The 26,672-nt window shown below is 35.3% G+C and overlaps 4 protein-coding genes and 1 non-coding gene across 15 annotated transcripts; 1 reads left to right on the plus strand and 4 right to left on the minus strand.

Annotated features, from left to right (window-relative positions):
• Nucleotides 1-2,853: 2,853 nt before the first annotated feature.
• LOC133697643 (protein INVOLVED IN DE NOVO 2-like) lies at nt 2,854-9,077 on the minus strand. Of its 8 annotated transcripts, none has more exons than XR_009842904.1 (9): nt 8,799-9,072; nt 7,036-8,090; nt 6,716-6,897; nt 5,939-6,007; nt 5,551-5,838; nt 5,151-5,363; nt 3,801-4,032; nt 3,189-3,254; nt 2,854-3,140 (listed from the first exon to the last, which is right to left on the minus strand). XR_009842904.1 is itself a non-coding variant. In XM_062120350.1 (9 exons), the coding sequence occupies exons 2-7, from the start codon at nt 8,081-8,083 to the stop codon at nt 3,802-3,804; spliced, it is 2,031 nt and encodes a 676-aa protein (XP_061976334.1). In that variant the 5' UTR covers nt 8,084-8,090; nt 8,799-9,072; the 3' UTR covers nt 2,854-3,140; nt 3,189-3,222; nt 3,801. The 8 variants fall into 8 exon arrangements, 7 of the variants coding, with proteins under 7 accessions (XP_061976334.1, XP_061976332.1, XP_061976333.1 ...); XM_062120350.1 differs by having other exon boundaries at nt 3,189-3,222; XM_062120348.1 differs by lacking the exon at nt 3,189-3,254.
• A 2,891-nt stretch (nt 9,078-11,968) lies between these two features.
• Nucleotides 11,969-12,041, minus strand: TRNAK-CUU (transfer RNA lysine (anticodon CUU)). The gene has a single exon. It is a non-coding gene; the product is annotated as a tRNA-Lys (tRNA).
• Nucleotides 12,042-12,278: 237 nt separating this feature from the next.
• Nucleotides 12,279-16,281, plus strand: LOC133697044 (cell number regulator 13-like). Of its 3 annotated transcripts, none has more exons than XM_062119372.1 (8): nt 12,279-12,379; nt 12,795-13,157; nt 14,090-14,442; nt 14,540-14,646; nt 14,853-14,924; nt 15,049-15,155; nt 15,269-15,362; nt 15,586-16,281. In XM_062119372.1, exons 2-8 carry the CDS (start codon nt 12,828-12,830, stop codon nt 15,636-15,638), a joined length of 1,116 nt encoding a protein of 371 aa, XP_061975356.1. In that variant the 5' UTR covers nt 12,279-12,379; nt 12,795-12,827; the 3' UTR covers nt 15,639-16,281. The 3 variants fall into 3 exon arrangements, with proteins under 3 accessions (XP_061975356.1, XP_061975357.1, XP_061975355.1); XM_062119373.1 differs by having other exon boundaries at nt 12,317-12,453; XM_062119371.1 differs by lacking the exon at nt 12,279-12,379 and having other exon boundaries at nt 12,640-13,157.
• Nucleotides 15,891-23,421, minus strand: LOC133697043 (uncharacterized). 2 transcript variants are annotated; one of them, XM_062119369.1, is made up of 11 exons: nt 22,099-23,421; nt 21,853-21,943; nt 20,590-20,883; nt 20,287-20,445; nt 19,806-19,946; nt 19,616-19,672; nt 17,593-17,731; nt 16,984-17,088; nt 16,608-16,798; nt 16,458-16,499; nt 15,891-16,374 (listed from the first exon to the last, which is right to left on the minus strand). In XM_062119369.1, the coding sequence occupies exons 1-11, from the start codon at nt 22,194-22,196 to the stop codon at nt 16,210-16,212; spliced, it is 1,482 nt and encodes a 493-aa protein (XP_061975353.1). In that variant the 5' UTR covers nt 22,197-23,421; the 3' UTR covers nt 15,891-16,209. The 2 variants fall into 2 exon arrangements, with proteins under 2 accessions (XP_061975353.1, XP_061975354.1); XM_062119370.1 differs by lacking the exon at nt 16,984-17,088.
• A 142-nt stretch (nt 23,422-23,563) lies between these two features.
• LOC133697045 (ferritin-3, chloroplastic-like) lies at nt 23,564-26,267 on the minus strand. Its single transcript, XM_062119374.1, has 8 exons — nt 25,837-26,267; nt 25,436-25,519; nt 25,258-25,318; nt 25,046-25,133; nt 24,354-24,415; nt 24,094-24,159; nt 23,923-23,986; nt 23,564-23,812 (listed from the first exon to the last, which is right to left on the minus strand). Exons 1-8 carry the CDS (start codon nt 26,151-26,153, stop codon nt 23,760-23,762), a joined length of 795 nt encoding a protein of 264 aa, XP_061975358.1. The 5' UTR covers nt 26,154-26,267; the 3' UTR covers nt 23,564-23,759.
• Between the last annotated feature and the right edge of the window lie 405 nt (nt 26,268-26,672).

Consider the following 26,672-nt stretch of genomic DNA (forward strand, 5'->3'; position numbering starts at 1 on the left):
GCTAATAGTACTTAACTACGTGTCGACGTCGGTGGTGCAAAGGTAGCTTGTACTTGACGACATTACTTTGTTTTTTCAAGTGTTAAAATTCATCACGATGCACGGAACAAGGCGCCTCTCTATGTATCGAAAAGATCCCTCAGCTGTTTCATTACCTCCTCCGGAGAGACCAAATTCTGGTACATCGGTAATTGAAAGAGGCCTGCAAATTCGTCGGGGCTGTCGTCTTGGGAAACTGTGCTCATATGATATCAACACCCTGCCCTTTACCCAAACCATGGAGCTCATAGCCTTGACCGGGCTGTTAAAAAAAACCGGCTAATAAAAAATATTTGCATTACTTACCAACATAATTATCAAAATAAAATAAAATGAATATTATATACGATAATAAATTTAAAAAAAATTTACTGATCTGACGACAGGTTGATGTTTTTTAAATTTGATCAACTCGAAATAACTTGAATATATTTTTATATTTAGTAATATATATATATATATATTATGATTCTTTACTTTTACACATAGCGCTGGCAGGATTTTTTTTTAATTTAATATGGTGTCCGAACCAGTTTGTGGGTATCTCGATTAATTCTATAAACTCTGAAATTAATGACTATGCAAGTGATCATCATATGAACAATTACAGGGCTTGAATTTAAAACCACAGAAAAAATAAATTTTTTAATCTCAAATTTTTACTATAAAACCACCTAGATAGTTAGTGGTGGTAATGTAAAGCATATATTCAATTCCAAGTAGAAGGTGTGTTGATTAAAAGAAGTTTATTTTTTCATTAATATACTTTATTCAAATTTAAGTTCCATATATACCTGAGAAAACTTATATTGAACTTCTCGTCTCAAAATCACGGCTCTGAGAAAGAAGAGAGCCTTTCCTTCTGTCTCATCAGTGCATTGTAGAGAATGTATTGCTGGAATCGAACGGACAGACTCTGCTGGTCTTTCTTTTTTTTTTTCTTTTTTTTTTTTATCTTGATCCACGTGGGTTTGTTTTCGAGACTCGAGTTCTAATGGCCGCATTTCTTTCTCTGCAAGCAAAGTTGGATCCAGAGGAAATTGTGTCTGCTTTATGCAAGCAATGTTGTTGGATCCCTCGGGCTGCAACCAGGACTGGAATCTTGTCTTAATCTTTTTATCTATTTTGTATTTATATAAATCTCACTATATTCATCTCAAAAAATAAAAGAAAAATGAAGTTTCACTGTAACTAGAAACACCCTGTGAAAGGGAGGTCCTGGGCTGACATCTAGCCATTGATTCCCAATCAGCATGTTGCCAAGCCATGTATAGTAAATGCTTATCTGGACGAATAAAACGAGAAGAGGAATTTGGGGATAAAAAAGAAAGATATGCCGAGAAGGTATTGGGTGGGAAAAAAAACCCACCACCGTCTTGGAGTTATCTGAATACTTAAGGTGGCTGATCCGTCGTTTTTCGAAAACCTCCAGCTAGCCACCACGAGCTTATTTCGGATCATTATAATTTTCACATAAATTATATTAAAATTTCTTATAAAACTTCAATCGGATTCAGTCTTAATCACTAGATTATTTTAATTGATTTAACTCAACGAATAAGATATTTGTATTTTATTAATTATATTTTTTTTTGGATAATAATACTTAATAATAAGCATATAAATTAAATTTAAAAAAATATATCAGTTTAAAATATTTAATTAAAAAACCTGAGCAAATCTCTGAAACCTAGGTTAATATCTCAAATTAAGAACTCATAAAATTCTAGATTCAGACTTAATTAAGAAACTCAATTCCCTATCATTTCAATGTTGAAATATGAAATTAATAAAAAAAATCAATTTAAAAAATTTTTTAAAATAAAAAAAATTAACAATTAAAAGAATAACGATCAAATCTAATAGGAAAAAAAAATAAAAAAGGATGACATCATAAAAATAAATTAATTTTAAAAATTATTTCAAATAAAATAAATAGCAATCTAAAGAATACAAATAAAAAAATTAAAAATAAAATAACAATTTTATAAATTATCTAGATAAAATAAATAATAATTAAAAAAAATAAAAGCAGATTCAAAGAAAAAAACAAATTAAAGTATTGTATTAAAAATTTAAATAGTGAAATATAAAAATTAAAAAAACATAATAAAATAATCACGTCGCGTCGCCGAAACGGAGAGGCAACCACAACAATTCAGACACTGTTTTAGAAACCAATGTTTGAAAGCTACATTCCCCATCACCCGCAGCCCAAAAGACCCAGGCATATCCCACATGTCGGCCGTATAATACACACATTACTTGTTTGTTAAATAATATTTTATATTTAATAAAATATCAAATTACCCTTAATCAATTTGATTATAAATGTATAAAAAAAAACTTGTACACAAGTTCAAAAACTTTTGTTTTTAAGAATAATTAAATTATTTTATTGTATTTTAAAAAGTAAAAATACAAAAAATACTCGTAAATATCAATTTAAATTTTTTTGCTTTTAATAATAATTTAGTGAAAACGACTGACAAAATAAATCTTGATAAAAAAAAACTATATTACTCTTAATATCAAGTTTAATGATTTTTATTGAAATGACAAAATAGTCATTTTCCTACTCCAAACTTCAGTGATTGCTTTTATGTTTCGTTAATAAGCCACGTGTCAATGTTTTAACCCAAATTCAACCATATTTATAGCATGTCACAGATGTTATAGATGGTCCAATCATTCCCTTATTCCTGCAGCCTCACCTTCCCTCCGATGATATTTTCCCTGCAATGAGTTAAAGCCGAGACTGATGCCGTTCATAATTACAGCTATCGGAGCTGTCTTACTGTTGGAAACCAGATATTAACCATCAGAATTGTCATTTTTTAAAAACATCAGCTCACACATTTCCAGCACATCCAGATGGCTTACAAGAAAGAAATCCAAGATATTTGATCACACAAAGTAGTTTTCAAAAACCTGTATGCTTCACTAAAATCTTAACAATGCCAAGATCCCAGATTCCCAATGAAGTAATAGACATATTGAACATCAACTATGTATCACGTACAAGTTCAAGGGTGACTGCATACACATCTGCATTCCAAAATACACCAAAATGCGGAGACCCGCGAATCCTGCATACACATCTGCATTCCAAAATACACCAAAAACCCGGTGAATTCTGACAGGGCCAAATGCCTGACAAAAGAGTGCTTTCTGGCTGTAATTCTGACAAAAAGCCACGGTTTTCTTTTTCAGAACTGCAATGGAGTAGCTTATTTGACATAAAATGCAAGTCTGCACGAGAGAGAAAGAGAGAGAAGAGACCAGGTGATGTCTAGAGCAAGAAGAGCTACACTAATGCTATCCAATCCTTTCATGTACGACCAAGCCTTTTTGTGCCTAGGAACTAGGAAGGTTCAACAATTCCTATTCACACCATGCATGCTAAAAATTGAACCCTCCTAGGCACTGGTACATGCATTAGCTTATTGGCATGGTCTCTTCTTTACATTTATACACATCCAATGTATGTTAATTCCTATACAAAATGAAAGCATGCAACATCAAGACATCTATATATATAGAAATGATAGTTATGCATATCCAACAAGAATGACATATTAGCAAGCAGCCAATCACGAAGGGCAAATTATATCTCTGAATTCCTCCAACCATTAAGCAAAATTGCTAGGTTTATCATTGTTCTTGATGATAGTGATAAAAAAACAATAGAAAAAATAACGCATTCACTCGAACTGCAAATTTCATTTTTATGTTTTCTGGTAAAAGGTGATAATACATACCTCAGGTTTTCCTTCTCTTAAGCTGTCTCCACTGCTTTAATATGTGCATCACTCCCTCACTCAGTGTTGCCTTCCTTTCCTCTTTGAAATTCCATAGCTCTTTTATTACGTACCTACCACTTGGGTTATACTCGTTCATTTCCTTTAATGCTGTTACCACAGCATTAAAAACTTCATCACCAAATTCACTCTTCAAACTTCTCAAATTTTCATCATCTTCGTTGATTATTTCCTACCAAGCCAAATTGACAAACAATTTGATAAGATCACAGCTTGTTTAAGAATTGTGAAATCATAAAATTCACTATTGACCAGTTCTTATGCTTGGAAGGAGAGAATAGCCATGAAATTGAATTCAAAATTTGAAGTGGCTGAATTCAGCAACTCCACAAATTCACCCATTCAAGTCTGGTTTGTGGAGACTTGCCGCCTCAATGTTCTATCCTACCATCCTACCAATAAGTTAACATTTTGTCTTTTATAATGAAATAAGTAAAACAAAAGACATGACACTTTCGATATTTAGTTTAACTATACCAGATTATGTTTATTCCAGTCATGAATTCAGTATAGAATTCAGCTCAATTAACTGTGCCAATGCACTGGTTGAATTTAATCGGCACAAAATTTGTTCCAAATAAGGAGAAGGACAAACCAGTGATAAATCGATGAAATAATCCTGAAACATGGATGGACTCTCTAGCAAGTGAGAACAAAAAGGGGTGGGGGTGAGAGGGGATAAAAAAATGTTTATTGAGAATTATAATAAAAGAAATGGAAAAGAAAAACAAGTTGTAAGAGAAAATTGGTAACAAAGTTTGTAGAAAGACTAGCCACCCTTGGCTCGAATAAAGTAACCTATTGCCCGAACCAAATACACAGATACCAATTAAATGGGCTGTTAACAAAGAAAAAGGAAGGAAAAAATCAGCTAGCAGTTCTTGCAATCTTCAAGGAGTTACATCCTCATCACATTGAGAATTATTAAGTTGTGTGTTTGTAGTAACATCGTGGTTCAGGAATGACAAGCTTCAGTTAAGAAAAGTATAACCAGGAACAAAAGCAGGGTAGTTTCAAGTTCACAAGGGCAGCTACCACGATTTATTCACATTTCAAGGTTTGTGCGACTGTGTAAAGTTCTACCTAGTCAGGCAGGAGTAACAAAATATGTATGTTTATAATCAGGAAAAGAAACAAGACTGAGAAGGCAATTAGAGTAATCTATTGGCATTTCATACTAGTGAGCCTATACAAAATTCTATGTAGGCAGGTCTCAATCTAACACAACATCTACTTTTATTTATATTATTAAACATTTTTACCATTCTGTTTGAATTGGGCATTGCATACCTTACTATTCCCTTCCTTGTCAAGGATGACCTTGAATGGATGCCAGCTCGGATCTCGAAGACGATCTTCCCATAGTGAACACAACTCAAGTGCTTTCTCATCAGCTTCTTCATCTAAAAATTTTATCTTGCTTGCCTCATGAAATGGTTTGCCATCAAGATCTCCCATTCTCTTAACACCAATAAAAGCACGGGTTGTCCATTGCCCCAAGTACTGTGGAGTGAGGAAATTAGGCTTTCATCAAATACCACAGACATTACAACATGAGTAAGATGAACAGCAATAAAATCACAGAAATTTAACCTCTAAATTAGCTCACTTCAAATACACTTAGTTAATATCTTAAACAAAACACATTCAAAGTTTTATAATGAAGAGTAGAATGGTTTATGGTACTTGCACTTATTAACTCTTTGCGAGCATCCTGCAATTCATCATTAGTTTTGCGCTCCTTGATGATAAGGGCTTGATTAAGTTGCTCCAATCCATCCAGTTCTTCCTCCTTCTCTTTCAATTCTTCTCGAACTGTATCCATTTTTTTCTTGACATCAAGGTCTTCATCCTCTCCCATGTGTTTCATAATTTGTAAAGAATTCTTCATGCACTCTATCTCCAACTCCAGTGCTTGTTTAGCATCAAGCTTCTTTTCCAGATCAAAAATTTTCTTGTGCAGTTTCTCCTTTTCCCTCTGCGTTGGCCATTTGCCAAAAAATTCCATTATTTCTCCAGCTGGAAATATTTTACTGTTCTATTCAAATATTTTAGTTCAAGGAGATGAATTCATGTACCTTTTGTTCTTCTGCCAACCTCAACACACTTTCATCTGCCCTTTTCTGCTCCAAGGTTGCTCTCTCATTCTGTACGAAGGATAAGACAAGGTTCACAATTTATTTTTTAACAATATCTAGGACTACTGCCAAAAGTATCCAAATAAACCAAAACCACCACCATTACAACAGCTGATGCACGACAGTAGTCCATCAACATATAACAACAGAAAAAAGTAAGAGATAGAATTCATAAACTGATGCATTGAGTTGCATATACACCAGTTTCTGGTACCCTTCAACATATCCAAACATTACCGAATGCAACAAGGGCTTTGGAGCATCTGGTTGAAGTTGAATTCAAATCAAATATTCAAGAAGTAATCCAGTAGGGCAAGTAGGGAATGCTGGGGTGAACCAGAAAAGTTTGGGTACAACTGGATCTAATTGTAGCCTAAATAAACGCCCCGTAGACAATTCCCAAGGTGGTGGTGAGAGTAGGAGCCCCATTGGTAGGGGAAAAACCCACAACCAGAGGTAGACTTGGAGAGATGTTCAAATTGGTAGCTTTGGCTTTTGCCTTCCAAAATTGTAATATCTGCTAGAACATCACAAACTTCCTTACCTTGATCAATGTTAGATAATTTAAATATGGATTAACGGGCTGAGAAACAAAATTCAAAATTCAATAAAAAAAAAATTAAAAAACTGAGGCTAGATCTATCAATTTTAGTCATTTTGCAGAAAGCCCCAGCATACTAAGAAATTGGCAGCTTTAAGAAAGGCAAGGTATGTTACCATTTTCTTCTCGTGATGAAGTTTCAGTCGATCATTTTCATTCTGCACCTCACGTCGCTGCAGTTGCTTCTCGCGCTGCTTCAATTCTTCTCTCTGAGCTAGTAGTAGCCGCGTGACCTTCTCATGCTCAACAGAAATCTCCTCAAAATGATCATGTTCATTCTGCTGCATTTTTCTTATTTCTAATCACAAAAATTTCACAAAGAAACAGAGGATAAACTTTCTCAGAAAATATCACCGGAAATCTGAATAATTTGAAGTAAAATCCCATTTAAGGTATCTTCAAACCCTTCTGGTAAACTTCCATAACTGAGACGTACCTTCATTATATGACTTCTCCATGGCTTCCTTTTGATCCATCACCTTGTTCAAAGATGCACTAGTCTCTTTATATCTGCTCTCCATTTCTCTAAGGTGGTCATGTTTCCTCTCTAAGGTGCTTTTCAAGTTGGAAACAAGTTTGGCATCCTTCCTTCGGTCCTCGGCTTGTTTCCCATCAACACTTTTTAAATCCCCATTCTTTCTGAGATGATCTCCTACAAGACCACTGGCTTTATAGTCATCCTCTTGGGCAATCCATCCATATAACCTCTGTCCTCGATCCCTCACTGGAGTTTCAGTATATTCCTTCTTTCCACGATGATTCGAATCAAAATCCTTTTCAAACATAATGGCATTACTGAAGCCATCCCAGTCTTTCTTGAACTCTACAATGGCAAATCCTGAATGACCATATCGGCCCCATAAAGGATGCACCCTAACAGGATTAAAACCTTTTCTAGCTAATTCATCCCTGAGTTTTGAGCCACTTTCCCCAACACGACGTCCATCCTTCATCTCGGTTTGTATATTGGCAAGAACCCCCATCCAGGGCCAAACAAGCAGCTGCTCTTTATCATGATCATGCACAGCATGACATTCAGTTTTGGGCCTTTTGGCAGAGGGGATGAACAACTGCTCTTTATCATGATCATGTTCAGCAAGAGATTCAGTTTTGGGCCTTTTGGCAGAGTGCACAAATAGCTGCTCCTCATTATGGTCATATACGGCAGGAGGTTCAGTTTTGAACCTTTTCGAGGAGGACTCTGATCTATCCTTCACATCAAGATGCCTCCGAATATACCTTGCAAGAGCTAGGTGTTGAGCTTCCTCTTTTAGAGTCCCTCTTCTTGATCCTCTACCAAGATCAGAAGCATGCTGGAGAAGCTCCCTGAGATGGTAATCTCTCCCGTGACAATAGGGGCATTTGTAAACTGAACCTGAAACTCTCACTCTAATTCTTTCCTTCTTCAAATCTTCATAATGCCTTTCTTCATACTCGTAAAACTCGGACTCTCTTATGTCCCTTTCGTGTGATCTATGAGACATCACTAACCTGAAATACCACAAAATTACAGGACATCAGGACACTAAAGTTGCAAGAAAATCATCCAATTCCCTATTCTCCTTAGCAATTGACAGTGCATTTCATTTTTAAACATCTACTCGGTCAAAAATTAAAGACAACATTCATGAAACAACAAGAAGCAATTATGGATGTACTTAACTTAGTTATCCAAGTAGTTAATTAATTACCAAAAAAACACAGAATGAAAACTAAAATTACAGTATAAATTACGATCTGATTCAATGTCTCGTCTTGTTCCTTTTTTGGCCTAAGCAAGTACACGAATGGAATCCTGGCAACTTTAAATGTCAAAAGATCTGAGAAATAAATAAATTAAAAATCGAGGTTTCAACTATCACAAGAAGGCAAATCCATGAAATAAATAATCTAAGTTTTGAAATCTTACTTCAGTTAGGTTTCACAGTTAACAACACTTTAAATATAAAATCTAAGAAATAAATTAACTAAAACATTTTTCTTCTTAACTTTCTCTAGTTTCAAACAAAGAAGAAATTCTAAATCCATTTAACACAAAAGAAACCCTGGTTTCACAATTTCGTTTTTTGTTGTTTTTCCCTTTATTTTCTACACAACCAACAAGAGGCAAAGAAACGAGTAACTTTTTGTGAATAAAAACAAAGCATTTATGAACAAATACTAAAAAAAAATGCTTTTAGATAATTATAATAATTTCACCTGCAATTCCAAAACCCTAATCGATTTGCTTCATAAGGAAACCCCGCGACTTTTAATCAACAACAAAATGGAATACAGGAACGTGAATGAAACGACAACGTCGTATAGACTGAAATTTGAGAGGGAGACGTTATTTGATATTTGTTTTTTCTGATGAAGTCTCTTTCTTTAATGTCGTTTTGATTTCTCTGCGAGTCAAGAAAACACAGATTAAGGAACAGTGACGTCTTTCGTTTTCAACAACTGAGAGGGTCCTTTTCTATCCGAATTTGGTCTCTTTTTCGTCTGCTTGTCTATTTTTGGAGGGTGCTACCTATCTGTCATCGCGAGTAGAGAAACAACATTACACTCGTGGCTGATTGGTGGTATTATTGTAGTTTATTGAGATATTGAGGGTGAAAATATTAAAGGAAGAGGGGATAGCTGCAGAATGTGTGGACAGAGTTTGTTGAGAGGGATTTTCTTGAGTGTGATCCTGGGGGCCACTAAAGGATGGATTACAACCGTTCCTGCCAGTTGGCAATTGACAACAAGAAATAAGGATTGTCTACTGATCATCAAATTAAGACGATGTTTTTAGAAGAATAATAGAGATTATTTTTTTAAGTGTTTTTTATTTTGAATAAAATTAAAAAATTATTTTAAATATTATTATTAAAAATATTTAAAAAATAAATTAAAAATAAATAAAGAGTGTTAGTTCATCACCGCAACGGCTGGTGATTTTACTGAGAAATCTAACGGCACACTTCATTAGTGCTGTAATGTACTGTTGCAGAGCTTAAAAGGGTGTGCCCTTATAAGGAAATGGTGTGGAGAAATCATGACCTCGAGATTGCAGGCGTAGATTGGGTGGTTTGGTACGTGGTGGTCAAGGCAGTCGGTAGCGCGAGTAGAGCCTAGAGAGTCTGAAATAATATTTGAGGAGTACTGGATTGTTTATTAATGATATGTTTCATCCCTCAACTTTTTAATTTTATTTATTTTTCTAGTACATGTACTTGTGCTCTTTCTAGAGGATGAGCTCATCTTTATAGGTTTTTTTGGGTAGCGTGTTTGATTTTATTTATTTTTCTAGTAGGTTTAGACAACTTATATGGTTTCAATTTTTATTTTTTAAAAAAATCAGGATCTCATACGGGTATTTTAGTATTTTATATTGATCTAATATATATTATTTTAAATATAATACAACTCAAAATATCATAAAAAATAAAATTACATTTCATCATATTCTTTCCATGAAATAACAATACTCGTAGGTTATAAATACCTCGTAAATTCTTTAAGAACAATATTCAGAGTCTTTTTATTCTTAACATTTTCATTATACGTATATTTTCAGAGTCTGTCTTTCAAAAATATCATTATATTTTTTATCTCTACAAAGTTATTGGCTTTACTATCGGAGAATTCCTATAACCATCAAATAAAATCTTTTGCAAGCACCGCCTTCTACTACCATATATATTGATCACCTTGCCTTACCAAATACCACGTGCTATCAATTACCAACCACCCAAGCTTCCTGTATCAAACCGATAAATATCTTGGCTAAAAAAAATAAATTAAATCACTTGAACTAAAAGATTAACCATCAATTCACACATGTCAATCTTATTCTCGAACACCTTGAATTTTAAGACCTAACAAACATATTTTTTTATTTATATTTTTAAAATTAGGATGGCGTTATAAAAAAAATAAAATGTTGATGTCATTTCTCATCTAAATTTTTTAGTGTTACGGATGAGATTTTTATACATTACATAAAAGATCACATATTAAGTTGATCAGGGCGGAATTGACTTTAGTCAGACCAAGCCTAAAGAGAATCAAATTAGGCCAAAAGCAGGTTGATTGAGTTTGGTTTGACTGTGTCAAATTGAATTTCATGTTAGGCTAGGTTTGATTGTGGTCAAACTAAGCCCAGAAGTAGTTAAACCGAGCCTGCAAGCTTAACTCAAAACCATGTTATATTTTTCTTCATTTTTTTTGAACCCGTATCATTAATAACATTGTGTGAATTTTTTTCTAAAGAAATTCAAGCATTTAATTTAGTTTTTTTTTTAAAAAAATAGAAAAAACATGGATCTAGCAAAAGCGGGATCACCCTCTCGAAATGTTAGTTGAAATGATGAGGAAAAGATTTACTCAACTAAAAATCTTAATTTTGAGTTTTGCCGGTGACCCCTCTTAGAAATAACACACCTGGTTTGACTAGTTCTACTTGGAAATGCACTATAAGTTTTGGTACTAATATAAATGAAGGCCACTTTAGAATTTAAATGCGAACAACTGTGAAAGATATTTTGCTTATATATATATATATTTTAAAAACATTTTTGAAAAAAATAATTTTTATTTTTATTTTTTTTATTTTAAATTAATATGTTTTGATGTTTTTAAATCAATTTGATGCACTGATATGAAAAATAATTTTTAAAAAATAAAAAAAATTATTTTAATATATTTTTTAAATGCAAAGTATTTTAAAAAACAACCACAACTGTTTTCCAAACATCGCTCCTAAAACATGATTTATAGCTAGAAGAGTGGAACAGACATGACTTCAATAAATACCAATTCGCAAAATAATCGTATTCTATTATAACAGGTGATGTGATGCTGATGTACAATATGAAATTATCATATCAAAATTAAAAATAAAAGGCACAAAATACATGATAATTTTGTATACAATTATTGCAAGATAAAAAAAGAGCAGATGGGCCATGGAGTAACGGGAAAGCATAAAAAATACATTTTTTATGTAAGCCCGCCCTTGGACACATTTTTTCACGCCGAACATATAATCGACGTTATATAAACACCTGCTGTTAAATAGAAGGGTGTGTTATGTTATTGTGATAAAAATTATATTTTTAAAATATTTTTTATTTGTAAATATATTAAAATAATATATATTTTTTAAAAAAATTAATTTTTGATATTATAACATTAAAATAATTTAAAAATTCATAACTGTTTTTTAAAAATACTTTTCAAATAAAAAACTAACGGAAACTAAATATCAAGAGTCACACGGCGTTCAAAAGAGATAATAAAAAAGAGAAAAAGGAATGTTTCATTTATTTATGCTAAAATATAAAGATGCACTGATGTTGAGCATTAACTGCAGGCTATGTTTTAACTAGGAAAAAACCATACGCCCACCGTGGGGCTCGAACCCACGACCACAAGGTTAAGAGCCTTGCGCTCTACCAACTGAGCTAGACGGGCTTCCTGATCAATAAATGTATAACATGTAATATAATGTTTTTTTCTTCATCTTTTATATAAGAATACGGAACGAGTCTCGACTCGTGGGTTTTCCTCAATCACGCGTGTTGGAATTCTCCAAATTGAACGGGGTCGTGGAAGTTCACGAAACTATGTAGACGGTATGATCGAGGAAACGTGAGGATTCGACTAGAAGAAGAAAGCTTGCTTGCTTAGACAAGAAGGAAAATGTTAGAGATGAAAAGGAACTGAATAAAAAGATGGAATAGCTGATCTTAAAGTGTGGCTGGGGTACTGTTTGGGCCATCATTACACACATTACTCTTCATTATATACAAGTAAATATCACCATTATCTCGAGGATTATCCAAATAAATATTATCATTAGCATAATTGCATTCAACCTTTGCAGGTTAGTCCGTTCCTTCTTGTCATTAAGAAATTGTTTGTTGTAAGCTGTAAATACATTAGCAACTTAAAACCAATATATTCTGAAAATAATCTAGTCTGTTAAAACAAATTACTATCGAACATGTTAGTTCATTTCCATCCCTTCATTTTACGGAGTTTGTAAACTATGGCCTCTGTGTTAAATTTGAACTTTAACGAAGCCAATAAAACCCAAAAAGTAGAAACACTTCCTTGGACACCTCATTTAATGCTGAACTCCCCTTCACACTCTGTAGTGATCACTACTCTCTCCATTTTCTCTCCAAAGCTACAAAATTTATAAACATGGCAAATCTTGCACAGGTAGCAGGAGTACACACATCAGGCCTGGCAAACATGATCATATCATCAGCAAGAAACGCCACCGCGCACAAGAAAAACTGCGAGCAACTAGCTGAGCACGTGAAGATTATAAGCAACCTGCTAGAGAAGATAAAATCAACGGACCTGGTGAACTTGCCTGCTACAAAAGAGCCATTGGATTGTCTAGAGGAAGCTTTGAGAAAGGCACTTGATTTGGTGGAGAGCTGCAAGGAAAAGAGCTATCTATACATGCTTGCTATGGGATGGAGTGTCGTTTATCAGTTTAGACAAGTTCATGATGAAATTGATAGGTATCTTAGGCTCGTACCCTTGATTTCTCTGGTCCATGAGTTCAGGATGCAGGTAAAGTAAAAAATACTATTTCCTTCTTCTCTTTTCAAGAGTTAATGGCATCTATTTAAATGAAACATTCAATCAAGTTTTTTCCCTCTGGTAGAAATCCAATCAAGTTGCTTTATACAAACATGAATCTTTTGTTGATTTTTTTTATGAATATCTCTTCTTGGATTCGAATGAGGGTGCAAAAATCCATATATTCTTTTCCCTTGAAAATTTTACCCGAGAATTCGTTGTTTTTTCTTCTTCATTTATTTTCTCTGGGCACTAGACACTAGGAGATAAGTGAAAGCAGGATGTTTGACTGTTTTTATCTCCAGTTTCTGAAAAGACATGTTGAAGAAGCAAGAACTGTTTGTTTATTAAAAACAGATCCTAAAGCATGCTTAATTTTATTGAATTTAGGGTGGGCAAGAAACAAAATCCTGCGCTTTCTCTGGACGGTTAACTATAATCTGTGCCGTTAATAACAGGTTGGCCCTACGATGTTGGTGGACCCCTGAGATACGAACGACTCTGATTCCATGGATATTCCTGTCTCCAGTGAATAGATTGGCAACAGAAGTGAAAATAATGTCGGTGTGATCGAGAGTAATGGTGCAGGAACTTCTTATTCATGACAAAGAAAGTAGTAATTTGAAAAATAATTAATTGACTTTTGAGCTCACTGCTTTCTCAAAACTAGCCAAGAGAGAGTACTAGTTGCTGCAAAATATATTAGCTTGGACTGCCTCCTTGTATAGTTCAGAACCAAAGCAATGCGAAAACGCACTGATTCACCATATCATATAAATAGGAATGGATGATGTTTATGTTGCTATAGCAATGTTCACAAGCGACACTCTCGCTTGAGTTCGATAATGTTTTCCTTCTCATGAACCTGCCTTGTAGTAGTTCAAGTTCAAACAAGTTGGTCTTGAAATTATAGATATGTGCAGGATATAAAGGAAGGCTGGCAGGCAATTGAAGAGGATCAAAGAGACTATACCCTCGATGAAGACGATGTAGAGGCTCAAAGTGTGATTTTAAAACCTGACCGTTCAAAGAAAGATGCAAACATGTTGGAGAAGTCTCTATCTCGCAGATATCCTGACTTGGGATTCCAGGAGGCTCTCCAAGAAGAAAAGGAGAAATTACAGATTGAGCTGCAGAGATCAAGAACAAGCAAGGAGCCAAATCAATGCCGAGTAATTGAACATCTAATTGAGGTAACAGAAAATGTCGTCAATGATGTTCCTGCAAAGAAGGTTACGAAACTTCTTGTTAATGAGCCAACTTATGTTGTATCAGGGTACGTGTCCAGACAGTTCTGGTGAAGCTTTTGTGTATGTGTAATAGTTTTGTGAAGTGCCTTAAGGTATGTATTAATTGGGGATTTATGATTCTAGGTACATAACCAATGCAAGATCCAGCAATGGGGTCCTAAAGCCTGGAGATAAGTGCCAGTCTGAATGGCAGGTTGATCTTTTTGATTGTTGCAAGGAGCCATGTTTGAGTGAGTCCTCCCAATCCCCTTCCTTATGCATAGCTAACTATATAAATGCAGGGGTGACTCTTGTCTATGTTTGCTTATTGCTCTAGAAATTACTATGTGCTTAGTTTTGTTACTTCGATTCAAATCTTGCCTCCTGCTATTTTAGTTCCATTGATTAGTTCGATTTCGATGTATATTTACTTCTTTATTTAACTTTTTTACTGCAGGCTTGAAGACCTGCATTTATCCCTGTGGTGTATTTTCAAGGATAGCCAATGTGGTGTCGAAAGGAAAGACATGTAAGCTTAGCTAAAAAATAAAAACTTTAGAGCCGTGATCTAGGCGAGCTAGTTTAGTACTTGATAACAGGTTGGAGCGTAAATTAACTCTCTTAATATTTCTCTTCTTTGATTTCTGCTAAAGCTCGCGAGCGTGCGATTAATGATCTAATGGCGTACTCTATTTTTTGTGGATGTTGCTGTTACACCTGCTGCATCAGGAAAAAAATTCGGCATCTTTTCGACATTGAGGTTGGTTTTCTTCTTTATAGAGGAGGGCTTTGAAGCTCTTCCTTGTGAAAGTTGTACATCCTTTTGGCTTGAGCTACGAAGGTAGAAGCAGCTGACAAATATACTACTTGCAGGGAGGCTCATGTGATGACTTCTTAACTCATTTCATGTGTTGCTGTTGTGCAATGGTTCAAGAATGGCGAGAGCTTGAAGTCAGAGGCTTTGAAGGTACATGCGGTGCAATTTATCCTCTAAAAATGATTTGGGCCATTGGCTACCGGAACTGCCAGATTTTAAAAGCCCAATTTCAATACTTCTTGGCAGAATTGAAATTCTGTGTTTTAGATTTGATACAAAAAATTTTCTAAAAAGTTTGTGCAAGAAAAAAAAGATGAGTAGACGGGTAATTCTTTGCTACAGGAAGTTTGATGATGAATTCAATTCCTTGCAGGTTGCCCGGAGAGAAAGATGATTCCTCCGCCTTACCAGTATATGATGCCTTAATTCCTGAACAATATGCTGCTCTCTACAAGTTCTATTTACTAGATACATGTAAATAAACACTTTACAAAGGCATGGCACTGGAGCATTCTGCAGAGACAATGTGTTGGAGCCATATTGTACCTCTAAGTTGACTTGAAAATGAGATACACGCTAAGTGAAACCTATTTCTAAATGAGCACAATGCGGTACATGCAGCTTATGCCAAGGCGCTGCATGAACAGCTATCCATCTAGAAGACCAGTGGAATTTCCATTATGGCAGAAAGGGGATGGTATTTAAACTAAAGGCAAAATCCATCAGGTGATTTATGTGAAAATTACAAGATCATTAACCAGTCAGGTATACAAAAATGTAGAGCTGTTAGAAGCAGCGTCAGATCTGTCAGAAAAACTACTGGGTTAGAATTCAGAATCGAGCCAGTAAGTTCAGTGCCGGGAGACAGTGACATTAAACCAAATTGAACTCTGCTAAAAGGAAGAGCTGGCCTTGGCTGAAAATCAACATACAGAGAGGAGCGACAAGAAGGAAAAAGTAGCATGCAAGAAATATTCTCTTTCTTTTCAATAACAAACTATAATCCATCCTTGGTGGACTGTGTATCATCATTCTGTAGAGATAATAGACAACGAAACAGTTGTGATAACTTACTGCTTCCAGGTTTCTGCTCTGGTTCTTCCAGCTTTGCAGTGCACACACTATCATAGTCATGCTTCAGATGAGGAGCCACTATTTTTTCCTGGAGAAAGAAAAAAGAAACTAGAATCAGCATAGGAGAATCGATAATGTAAATTAACGCCAAAGAGTTGATAATACTAGTACCTTAAACTCTTCAAAAGGGCAAAAATCGGAACCATTACAACCCTATCAACAAAACACAAAGAAGTCAATATTTGAAAATTTTATAAAGGTTCATATCAAGAAAGCACAACAAACATATGCATAATAAGCAAGTGAACTAGCAAGATATACCGTCATTGGAATCGGTTTTTCATTGTGGAGTACTTGGACAAAGTACTTGCTTGCAGAGTTTGCCGGGCAGCTGTGCAGGACCAGCATGTTGTTACCAGCAAAAGGTGCCACAATGCTGCCCCGCCAATTTCTACTCTGAGGAGGTTTTGGAGGGAGCTCCAAAGGTTCTTCCCTTTGTATTTTCTGGAACTCTGAAAGTCGGTAAAAATAATTAGTGATTCAGGATATAGCGCACACAGACAAACATATAACTATCTTTTATGGAGGTATTCCATCTTTAGCCAAGTCGATAGCCTTATAAAAGTGTCATAATACAGTTGCGTTCATGCAGAGGCACAAATGCTGAAGAGGGAGTCTAAGAATGAAATCAACTCACCAGATCCTTCAAGAAAAAGTCCAAGGAGGCATGTAAATGGGACCACGGTCTCTGCATGTGCAAACCGTAGCCTTGCCTTCTCATAACTTCCAGGAGGATGCTTTTCTAATAGAATGAGAGCCCAATAAGAAGAAGAAGTGTTCGAGTCTTACTAGATCAGGAAAAGGTTCTTCAATATCATTTAACGATTATGCATATATATATCTTCTTCTTCTTTTGGTGATTTACGAGGAACTGGGGTATCTGCAGGACATTGAACCAACACAACAAATCCTCCACCACCCAGGATTAGCGTGACAGATCCTAATTTGCATCGGTGGGCCAAGCCATCTTAACTCGGTGTTGATGGTTGCTAAACTCAATGCTGAGCCTGAGCCAGCTAGTTTTAGATTTGTGCCAAATGCTAACCTCATTATAGCCAATCTAGAAATAAAGATTAAAAAAAAAAATTCACCAGGTTCCTCCTTGTCCGCAACTTACTAATGCATATGAAAGTTAAAATATTCTTTGTTCAACAATAAGACAATAATGTCACTTAAAGAAAGGGATGCAGTTCATCGAAGGCATAAAACAAGTATACTGTCTCTAACATTTGACAACTTGACTTACCTTCATTTGCTTTAATGGCTTGCTCCATGGACTGGACAACATCTTCAAGCAATGGCACTCCCATTCGATAATTTATTGAATTACCATAACCCTTCAATATAAACAGCTCCAAATCATCTGCCCACTCCAGCAAAGCAACCTAAGCATGTGCTTAGGTAAGCTGATCAATATCAATAAATCACAAAAGAGAGAATACTTTTTAATTTGCATTAATGAATTATCATTGCAGACTTTCTGTATAAAAACACTCGTATCATATAATTGCAAATGCACATTTTCTTAAGTTAATCGACCATGTATTTAACTTTCTTGTTAATCCAAACATAAGCATTTTATTTTGTCATTTCTTTTAGCCCATGAACCCGAATAAAAAATAAAAAAACAAAGATGAAAGTATTCAAGTGATCAAAATAGACAGACTTCACTACGTTATTGACTTCCACAAAAGTGAACAGGGAATAATTATTAAGGACGACTGAAATTTCCTATAAAAATCTAGTTGGAAAATTGTGATCAGCGGACTGATTTATCATCAGCATTAGCCTATGGAGAAACATAAATTATTATATTATATATATAGCTAAAATGAATCAGTGTTTTACTGTGACTATACAGTGCAATTTACAGTAAAACACTGATTCCTTCTTTAGGTGTTTTTTTTTAGGTTATCTAAATTTTGTTAGCTGTTTTTTTATGTTTTTTGGGATTTTTTTTTGCTTCTTTCTTTGTTTTTTTAATTAATTTTTTTCGTTTAGTTTAGTTTGTTAATGTTAAATTTCTTTCTATTTAGTTATTAGACTTTCATGACACATATCCTGAGTTTCACGGGTTAACCTCATTTCACGGGTGAACCCAGTTAATTCCGGATTGACCCGTCAATTTTTTTTTTTATTTTCATAAATATTTTTGTTTAATTTAGTTTGTTAATGTTAATTTTTTTTTATTTAGTTATCAGACTTTCATGACACAAATATTGGGTTTAACAGGTTAACATGGTTTGACGAGTTAACCCAGATTTTTTTTCTTTTTAATTAATTTTTTTTGTTTAGTTCAGTTTGTTAATATTCAATTTTTTTTAATTTAGTTACCAGACATTCATGACACGGATCCCGGGTTTAACGGGTTAACTTGGTTTGACGAGTTAACCTGATTTTTATTTTATTTTTTGCTTTTTAATTATTTTTTTCATTTAGTTTAGTTTGTTAATGTTAAATTTCTTTCTATTTAGTTTTTTTTCTTCTTAAAAGTTTTTTTTCTTTTATTTTTTATTTTTAATTAATTTTATTTCATTAATTTATTTTATTAATATTAAATTTTTTTCTAAGTAGTTCTCGACTGATGCCTTAGTTTTTTTTTATGCCTTTGACTGTGAACTGCATAGTGCAGTCCACAGTGAAAAGGCTGATGTTTTTTTTTTAATTAATTTTTTTTGTTTAATTTAAATTGTTAATGTTAGATTTTTTTCTATTTAGTTATCAAACTTTCATTACACGGATTCCGGGTTTGACAGGTTAACCTGGTTTGATGAGTTAGCCTAGTTAATTCTAGGTTAACCCATTAATTTGTTTTTTTCATTTTAATTATTAAACTTTCACGATGCAAATTCAAGGTATGACGGGTTAACCTGGTTTGAAGGGTTAACCCAATTAATTCATATTTTTTTTTCATTAGTTTTTTTTTTCCTGTTGGTTTTTTTTTTAACTAATATATTAAATTATCACACTTTTATGACACAACCTTGCAGCTAGACTCACGTCCAATGCTATAGGGTCTGGTATTGCAATCCAGACACTTTTATGCTAAGGGTTAACCCAAGTTTAATGTTATTATTAATATTATAAAAATTACTCTTGGGTCAGGCGTTGCAACCAAACCTGAGACTCTTAGATATAACTTTGCAAAAAAACTTAACACTTTTAGATCTTAATTATTTTTAAAATGTAAAAAATAATTGACCCGCAGCATCGCGCGGGGCATGTAACTAGTAAAACCTAAAATCACACAGCATCAGCATTCAAATTACCTCGGAAGGGCTGAAAAGACCACAAGCTCGATCAGTTATATCCAGGACAGATGCTTCCTGACAAATTGAAAATCCAAGGGCACATTGCATCAAAGTAAGTAAATTAAATATACAAAAATAGATAAAATCAGGAATCATAACAGAATGAAATTTGTATCATAATGAACAGTCATGGAGACAGGGTTGTCACCTGTTTACACAGAGACCACAATGTAGCAGTATCCTGTCTAGTGAATTTGAGCCCATAGCGGCTCACTAATGCAGACGTGATTTCATCCAGTACAGGTTCCTTTAGCTTATCAACAGCAGGCTCCTGCCTCTTCTTAAAATCCTGAATGCATATATGTGATATGAGAGGAAATTGACCGCCTCATAACAACTCTGGGCAGAGAACATGAGCTTACATGCAAATCCACAACTTTTATGCTTCCACTAACTTCAATAAATTTCAAGTCTTGCACCTAGTATTCAAATCTACAAGCCCCATCTAAAAACCGTTTACAAAGAAAATCATTCTTCTACATTAATTAAGCTATCATGGGATTGGGCAGATAAAAAGGGAAGACAGAGTAAATAACCACACAAATTGTATATTGTTTTACAATGTACAAGCTGTAAGGTTTGAATCCAGATGTAAAACTTCAACATAAAAAAGTAGAACTGGATATTACCTTATAGTTTCCGCAACAATCATGAAACCTCAGTATAATGTCGCTAGCAGGGATTTCACTTGTAACAGCAAAAGCTCGATGTTGTGCAGGTCCTAGACCTCCCTTCTCACTTAAAAGCCCCATGCCAAATGCCACAGCACTAGCTGATGCACGAGGAACCTAGCACATTGGAGAGAAAAAAGAAGGAAGTAAGTGAAATCTACCGAAAGAAAATAGTAAAAGACTAGGAGAACAGCACAGGTATAAAGTGGGAACTGATTGGGTGAGACATTTTCATTGTAGAGCATTTAGAACAGAGCTCACCTGTGTAGCCTTTATAGGATAAACATCTGGGTGGTATTCCTCATCAAATAATTCTGAAAATCTCTCTCTAATCCTGATTCCAAGATTGTACAATTCTTCTTCTCCTTTCCTGATCAATTCTCCACCTTTCAATTTCCCTCTCCAAGGAGATTTCCATCCCCGCAACCACAAAGGAACTTTCTCCAAAGACAAATTTTGTTCTTCAGCTTCTCTTATAAGTTCCCCCAAGTGAGAAGCCAACTTGTCTAACTCTCTCATCCGTTTTTTGTTAGGAGAACGAGTTCCATGTCTTGCCTAGGAAGTAACAAGTGAAAAGAGTGAAATTCAAAAAACATGGTAATAACTTTTATCAGAGCAACAAATCACTTCAGGCAGTAGAAGAAATCAGCATATAAACCCAGCAAATTAAAACGCTAAATCAGAAAAGAAGCCTCCAAAGTAATTTTAAAACATAAAATATCCAAGCAAAGGATCATTCCATCATAAAAATAGTACTAAGAAATAAACAAACTCCCTCCAGAAATAATCACTTAAAAATAAGGAAAAAGTCATGTTGGTTTAAGCAAATTCTGCAAGTGATGCCCACCCTGGGAATGCATGGCCCATTCCAACAGTTTCATTTAACAACCAAATTACTCTAAATGATAACTTGCATGTTGAAGTTCTACGAATTTCTATAACTCAGAAACTTCAAGTAGCTCTTTTCCCTGACTTTGGTCAAAACGATATATTTGATGTGTTAGAAAGTCCCTGATTTCAAGGGCACAATAACATTCTGTTGACAGCAGAAAGTTTTTATTCGTAAAGAAAAAGATGCTTCAAGTAATTCCATGAGCGTCGATGCGTTTTTTAAAGACCCTGAGTCTGAGTCCGGCAAGAATCAACTACAGGGACAGATGAGAAATTCAAATTCCTCCGTGACAGCAAGTGCAAAACCATGCCCAAAAACTAGAAATTGAATCATACTAAAAAAATTAAACAAAAAAAATTAAACCCAAACATCTTTCGTGATCAGTCAACTCCTCGAGCAGCTACTTGCCAAAATCTCGGATCTTAATCTAGTTTTATAGAAAACTTGCTACATTAACAGGTAATTCAAATTAAGCACAACATTTTAGTATTATACGCAGAAAAGACTCGAGCTGCTGCATTTACTTTTAAATTTCGCAGATCCATAGCGATGACCCGGACTTTCACTAGTCAAACATTAAACATGAACAGGAAGAAAACACCAATCTAAAAATTTGCAACAGAGAAGATTACCACAAGGTTTACGTGGATAGGAGTGCATCCATTAGGAATATTATTGGCAGCTACAGCTGAAGTGTTAGCCATATCCTTCGCTACATTGTACCTGCACACAATTTATCAATCAATTAAATAATTACACATAGCTAACTACAAGTTTGCTTGTTTTCGAGCATTAATCTCGTTATTCCACAGACAAAATCAATTGGATTACCTAGAAAGTAAAAGATGGGATAAAAATGGTAGAAAAAAGAGAGAGACCTCGTTACAGTGCAGAGGTGGCGACGGACATCGAAACCTTGATCAGCATTTAATTGCGACGATATCGATAACAACAGAAGCTTCAAAATAGCAAACATTGCTTGCTTCTATTGTTTTTCTCTTCTCTTTCTGTTTCTAGAGTGGCAAAGGGAGAATGTATGAATGGAAATTCTCTGTACGGAAACACGAAGCGGATGTCTCCGGTTTCCAGGGCGAGAAAGAAAGAGCTCTGGCGCGTACTGGAATAAGTCGCTTGATCGTTTCAGATTATTTACATTTTCTTTGACTTTTTGACGTGATGTAGCTGACCCAGTAGAAGGGTAACACGCGGTTTTTCTCTTACCGTTCAACTCTTTTTAATATTGATTAGATCCTTCTATGCTATAATGTCACGAACGTGGTCCATCCATGCCATCACCGAGTTAACAGTTGCTCAATAAAATTGATTCGACAAGTTATCCAGACATGTTTGTTTATAATTAATATAACGAAAAAATTGAATTAAAATGTTGTGTTCTTCTTGTAAAATATTTATCTATATGGTAGCCTAGTCAAAATTAAGAAATTAACTTCTAGAATCCCCGAACCCTAATCAATCAAAGTCAGTTCGCAGCTATGACTGGTCTAGACTTGTTTTCCACGCAAACATCATCAATGCAAACTATATCTCAGCCCGTCAAAGTTTAGTTTAGGCCCAAGTCCTCGGATTGAGTCCGATCACTGGGCTTCATGTATTCTCGCTTCATCATTGGATATCGGAAGATAAACTCCGCAGGCCCAAACAATTCACATGAAACACAGAAATATCGATCTCTAACTCATTAGTATGAATGGAAATTCGGTTTCCATTATGCCTCGACTCTTCCTACTGGAAAGTAATTAGTATGGGCATTTTTGAGAGAGAGAGTGTTCTTTGTGTCTCTGGCTATCAACTTTCTTGACGGTCCAATCCAATTAATGTATTTGCCAAATGACAAGCACTCTAAAATTTGGGGCTTAATCGGACACGGTTAACCTCTTCTCTATCCCGTGGGGACGGTTGATTAACAGAAAGCAACCTTACCCGCTAATTGACAGCGCGAAAGAAGATCAACGGTTGATTTTAGATGATTAATATAACACAACCTCACCCCCTAATTGACAGTGATAGAAGATCCTGTCCGTATTGATGAGAACTTATCGGCGAATTGAAGGGCCAGTTGTCGTGCAGCGAAAAAGACCACCGCCCAAACAACAGCGGCTAGGCTTTCCATCCTTTTCAGCGGCTGAAGAGACAAATCGAGAATACTGGAGAATCATATCATGGTCCAGGTATACGGGACCACCAAGAACGTGAATCATCAGACCATGAGTACAGCGTCCATTACCATTTCCCTAGTCACTTGTTTTTCATTTTTCGCTGTGGTTGCCATTGCAGAACAAGGTACAATAAAAATAAAATTAAGAGTGTAGGGGGACAACCATATATTTTAAACTACCTTCAAGCTTTTGAAACGATGGCTAAACTCATGTTCAATCCTTGACAACAAAGCATCTTTGCTAACCAACCACACCCCAAAAATCCCTTAGCAAAACCTAGAATGATTAACACAAAAAGATAGGCACAGAACGCCCTCCTAAATGGTACTTCAAGCAAGGTAGAAAACAAGATGGCTTCATGATTATGCAACTACTTCTTCCCCATGGAGGAGCATCTGGTCGAAGTGCCACACTCCTGATAATTTCAAAGAAAGAACAACAGTTTAGAGGATGAGCAAATGCGCAGTGCAAATTCATAAATAAATAAAGGTAAGGGAGAACTTTGCACAAGATAGAGATCTTTACCATGTCCTTTACCCACTCTTCGCAGCTGAGCAACATATTCTGAGATCTTTTTGATAGCATCCACCTACAACGTAAGCAATTTGAAAGGTCAAAATCAAAATTCAGCTGACCTGCCATAACTGTGAAAAATAAATGCTGGTGGAAGTAGACCAACATGAAAACTGTACGTACCTGCTCAGCTAAAAACTCACTTTCAACGAAATCTGTCAACTGCACGTCTTTGTTCTTCTCGGCCACCTGTTGAACAAAACTTAATTCAATTTCTACGTACTCGGCAAACAAAACTAGAAAGACCTGAAAGATTTTGTTATCCAAAAGGCTATGCAAATTGCAGCATGGCCCCATTTCGTCAGTTACTGCTGAGTGCAAACTGAAATTTACCATGCAATGAAGCACATTAAATCCTAAATTGAGGGATAGAAATGTCTTACACTATGCAAGTTCAGGAGCTTTTCATTCGTTAGTTTTTCCAAAGACAAGGCAAGCTCCATTGCTGAACCAAGAAAAACAACCACAATCAGGTCAATTAAAGATAAAACCAAGTACATCATAACTTAACAAAGCAGACACCAATGCAATGCAGACGAAGTATTGTCATTTGCTCGTAAGTTCTTGTAAACTATGGATGCATACAAATTCTTTCAAGTTCAACACACATCACAAGCATAAGAACACAATGAAGATTTGTATTTGAGAAGCCGCTTGTGAAGTTTAACTTGTGATTCTTAACGGAAGCCCATGTAGTTTCAACACTGAATATTTCCATTCACCTCGAATTCACAAAGTATATCCTGTGCCACGACAGCTACGTATAAAAAAAAGAAAAGAAAAGGCGAAGGATAACCTTGCCCTGATTGAGAAACTCAGAATACACCTGGTAAAATCAATCACATTCCAATACCTCAACAGCATGAATTTGCATGATCAGTTCAGTATATAAGGACACGGTCAATCAACTAATTTCTCCCCTAAATTTATGTCAGGATTAAAGCAGAGAAAAACATTAAAAAGCACCGGCCGAAGACATTCTTCACATCACACAACAGCTTCAATAAATAAATACAAAAAACTTCATTTTGCTTAACTCCTCATTGTCAACATATAAACGCCCATCAAAACTCACCATACAGTGCATCTCCCTTCTCCGCATGATCAAACTCAGAGAGGGGCATCAAAATAGACTGCAGCTTCACTTTTCCACCCCGTTTATTCTATGAGATTAAACAACAATGACCGAGGATTCAATTACATTATGAACATAATAAAGAACTCCTAACGCTGAATTGAAAAGGAAAAAAACAATAAATAACTATATCAAATTATGAATTTAATCACCTGGTATTCCATCAATTTCTCAGCATGCTCTCTTTCTTCGATACTAGATTCCTTGAAAAACCTATTAGAAAAAAAAAATGTCATGAATCAGCTTTAACAACATGTAACAAAAGAGAGCTAAAAACATAAAGCAAAAGAGAGAGCTTATAAAAAACAGAGAATTTCCACGGGAATTTACTTGGCAAGGCCCTTGAGTGCCACATTATCTCTATCGAAGTAGGCAAACATCGCATGGTACACATATGAGACATTGTACTCCACACTGCCATTCCAAAAACGACATAATTGATGATTAGAAAACAGATTACTAAAGCGATGTACTTCACCAAACAAACTCAAACGAAACATAGATGAACCCAAAGAACCACGAAACATAGATCTAAATATGGAAAACACCAACGCAAGATCAGAATTAAACATCATATAAAAAGAACATGTCACAAGAAAAGTAAATATAGAATCTTTAATCCAGTTCCAGTATAAAGAAATCATTTTCTATATCAATTAAAGCAAATCAATCATTTCTTGACGATAAAAGAATGGTCACTCAACAAGAAGCTTGAAAAAAAGAAATCTCACTTGATCTGTTCATTGATGGCGGCTTCGCTCTCATCGGTAAATTTCTGCCTGGCAAGAGAAACTTGTGGCACATTAGGCACGAGATTCAGTTCTTTCTTAACCTCCTCAAAAGGCTCAAAGACGACACCAGTTAAAGGTCTATTATTAGCCCCCTTTGAGGCACAAACAACGAATCCAGACCCAGTTTTTGAGCGAAGAAATGAAGGAGAAACAGAAAGATTTTTGTTAGACAGAGAAGAAACAGATGGAAACAGGGAACCCAGATTATCCCCTGTCGCGTTCAATAGAGAAAAGGCTGGTGCTGCCTTAAGTAACATGATTTTTTTTTTTACTGAACAAAGATGAAATAACGGGTATTGAAATTTCTAATGAAGAGGAAGAAGAATTAAAAAGAGAGATTGGTGTGGCGTGTGCTGTGTGTGGTGTGGGAGAGAGCATATAATGTAGAGGAGGAGAGGTATTGACCTTAGGATTGAGGGACAGGTGGACGGTGAAGAGAGGAAGGCGGAGTGGAGCGCGTGCCAGGCTTGTGGCACGAACTGGAAAGGAGTATGGCAGTCACACGTGAGTTCATTTAAAAGGAGAATCTGGAATACATCGTCCAAAAAAATAAAGGTGTAAACTTTTAGTTGTCAAAAAAGTTAAGAGTGGATGAATTCACTCAGGGAATATTCTCGTTCCCAATGTTGGGTTTCGTCAAGAGCGTTACTGTGCTCTGTATAGCTACCATTTACGAGTTGCCTCGCATGGAGCTTGGTAGATGAAGACTTGAAATAGAAATATAGAGTGAATTTCAGTTTATAATTGTTAGGTCTTTTGTGTTGAAGGAAGGAAAC

This window comes from Populus nigra, chromosome 6, assembly GCF_951802175.1.
Source record: "Populus nigra chromosome 6, ddPopNigr1.1, whole genome shotgun sequence".
In the NCBI taxonomy this organism is placed as follows: domain Eukaryota; kingdom Viridiplantae; phylum Streptophyta; class Magnoliopsida; order Malpighiales; family Salicaceae; genus Populus; species Populus nigra.

Excerpts from the sequence above, each read along its gene's own strand:
- LOC133697643 (XM_062120348.1), bottom strand. The coding sequence starts at position 8,083 with ATGTCTCATAGATCACACGAAAGGGACATAAGAGAGTCCGAGTTTTAC. Across the intron at positions 6,898-7,035 it reads GGAGAAGTCATATAATGAAG|AAATAAGAAAAATGCAGCAG; the intron begins GTACGTCTCAGT and ends TTTTGTGATTAG. Across the intron at positions 5,364-5,550 it reads CTCGCAAAGAGTTAATAAGT|TACTTGGGGCAATGGACAAC; the intron begins GCAAGTACCATA and ends CTCACTCCACAG.
- LOC133697044 (XM_062119371.1), top strand. The coding sequence starts at position 12,777 with ATGGCAAATCTTGCACAGGTAGCAGGAGTACACACATCAGGCCTGGCA. Across the intron at positions 13,158-14,089 it reads TCCATGAGTTCAGGATGCAG|GATATAAAGGAAGGCTGGCA; the intron begins GTAAAGTAAAAA and ends AGATATGTGCAG. Across the intron at positions 15,156-15,268 it reads GGCATCTTTTCGACATTGAG|GGAGGCTCATGTGATGACTT; the intron begins GTTGGTTTTCTT and ends TACTACTTGCAG.
- LOC133697043 (XM_062119369.1), bottom strand. The coding sequence starts at position 22,196 with ATGTTTGCTATTTTGAAGCTTCTGTTGTTATCGATATCGTCGCAATTA. Across the intron at positions 19,947-20,286 it reads ATTGTTGCGGAAACTATAAG|GATTTTAAGAAGAGGCAGGA; the intron begins GTAATATCCAGT and ends ATATGCATTCAG. Across the intron at positions 19,673-19,805 it reads TGTGGTCTCTGTGTAAACAG|GAAGCATCTGTCCTGGATAT; the intron begins GTGACAACCCTG and ends TCAATTTGTCAG.
- LOC133697045 (XM_062119374.1), bottom strand. The coding sequence starts at position 26,153 with ATGTTACTTAAGGCAGCACCAGCCTTTTCTCTATTGAACGCGACAGGG. Across the intron at positions 25,520-25,836 it reads GCCATCAATGAACAGATCAA|TGTGGAGTACAATGTCTCAT; the intron begins GTGAGATTTCTT and ends TTGGAATGGCAG. Across the intron at positions 24,416-25,045 it reads GAAGGGAGATGCACTGTATG|CAATGGAGCTTGCCTTGTCT; the intron begins GTGAGTTTTGAT and ends TTCTTGGTTCAG.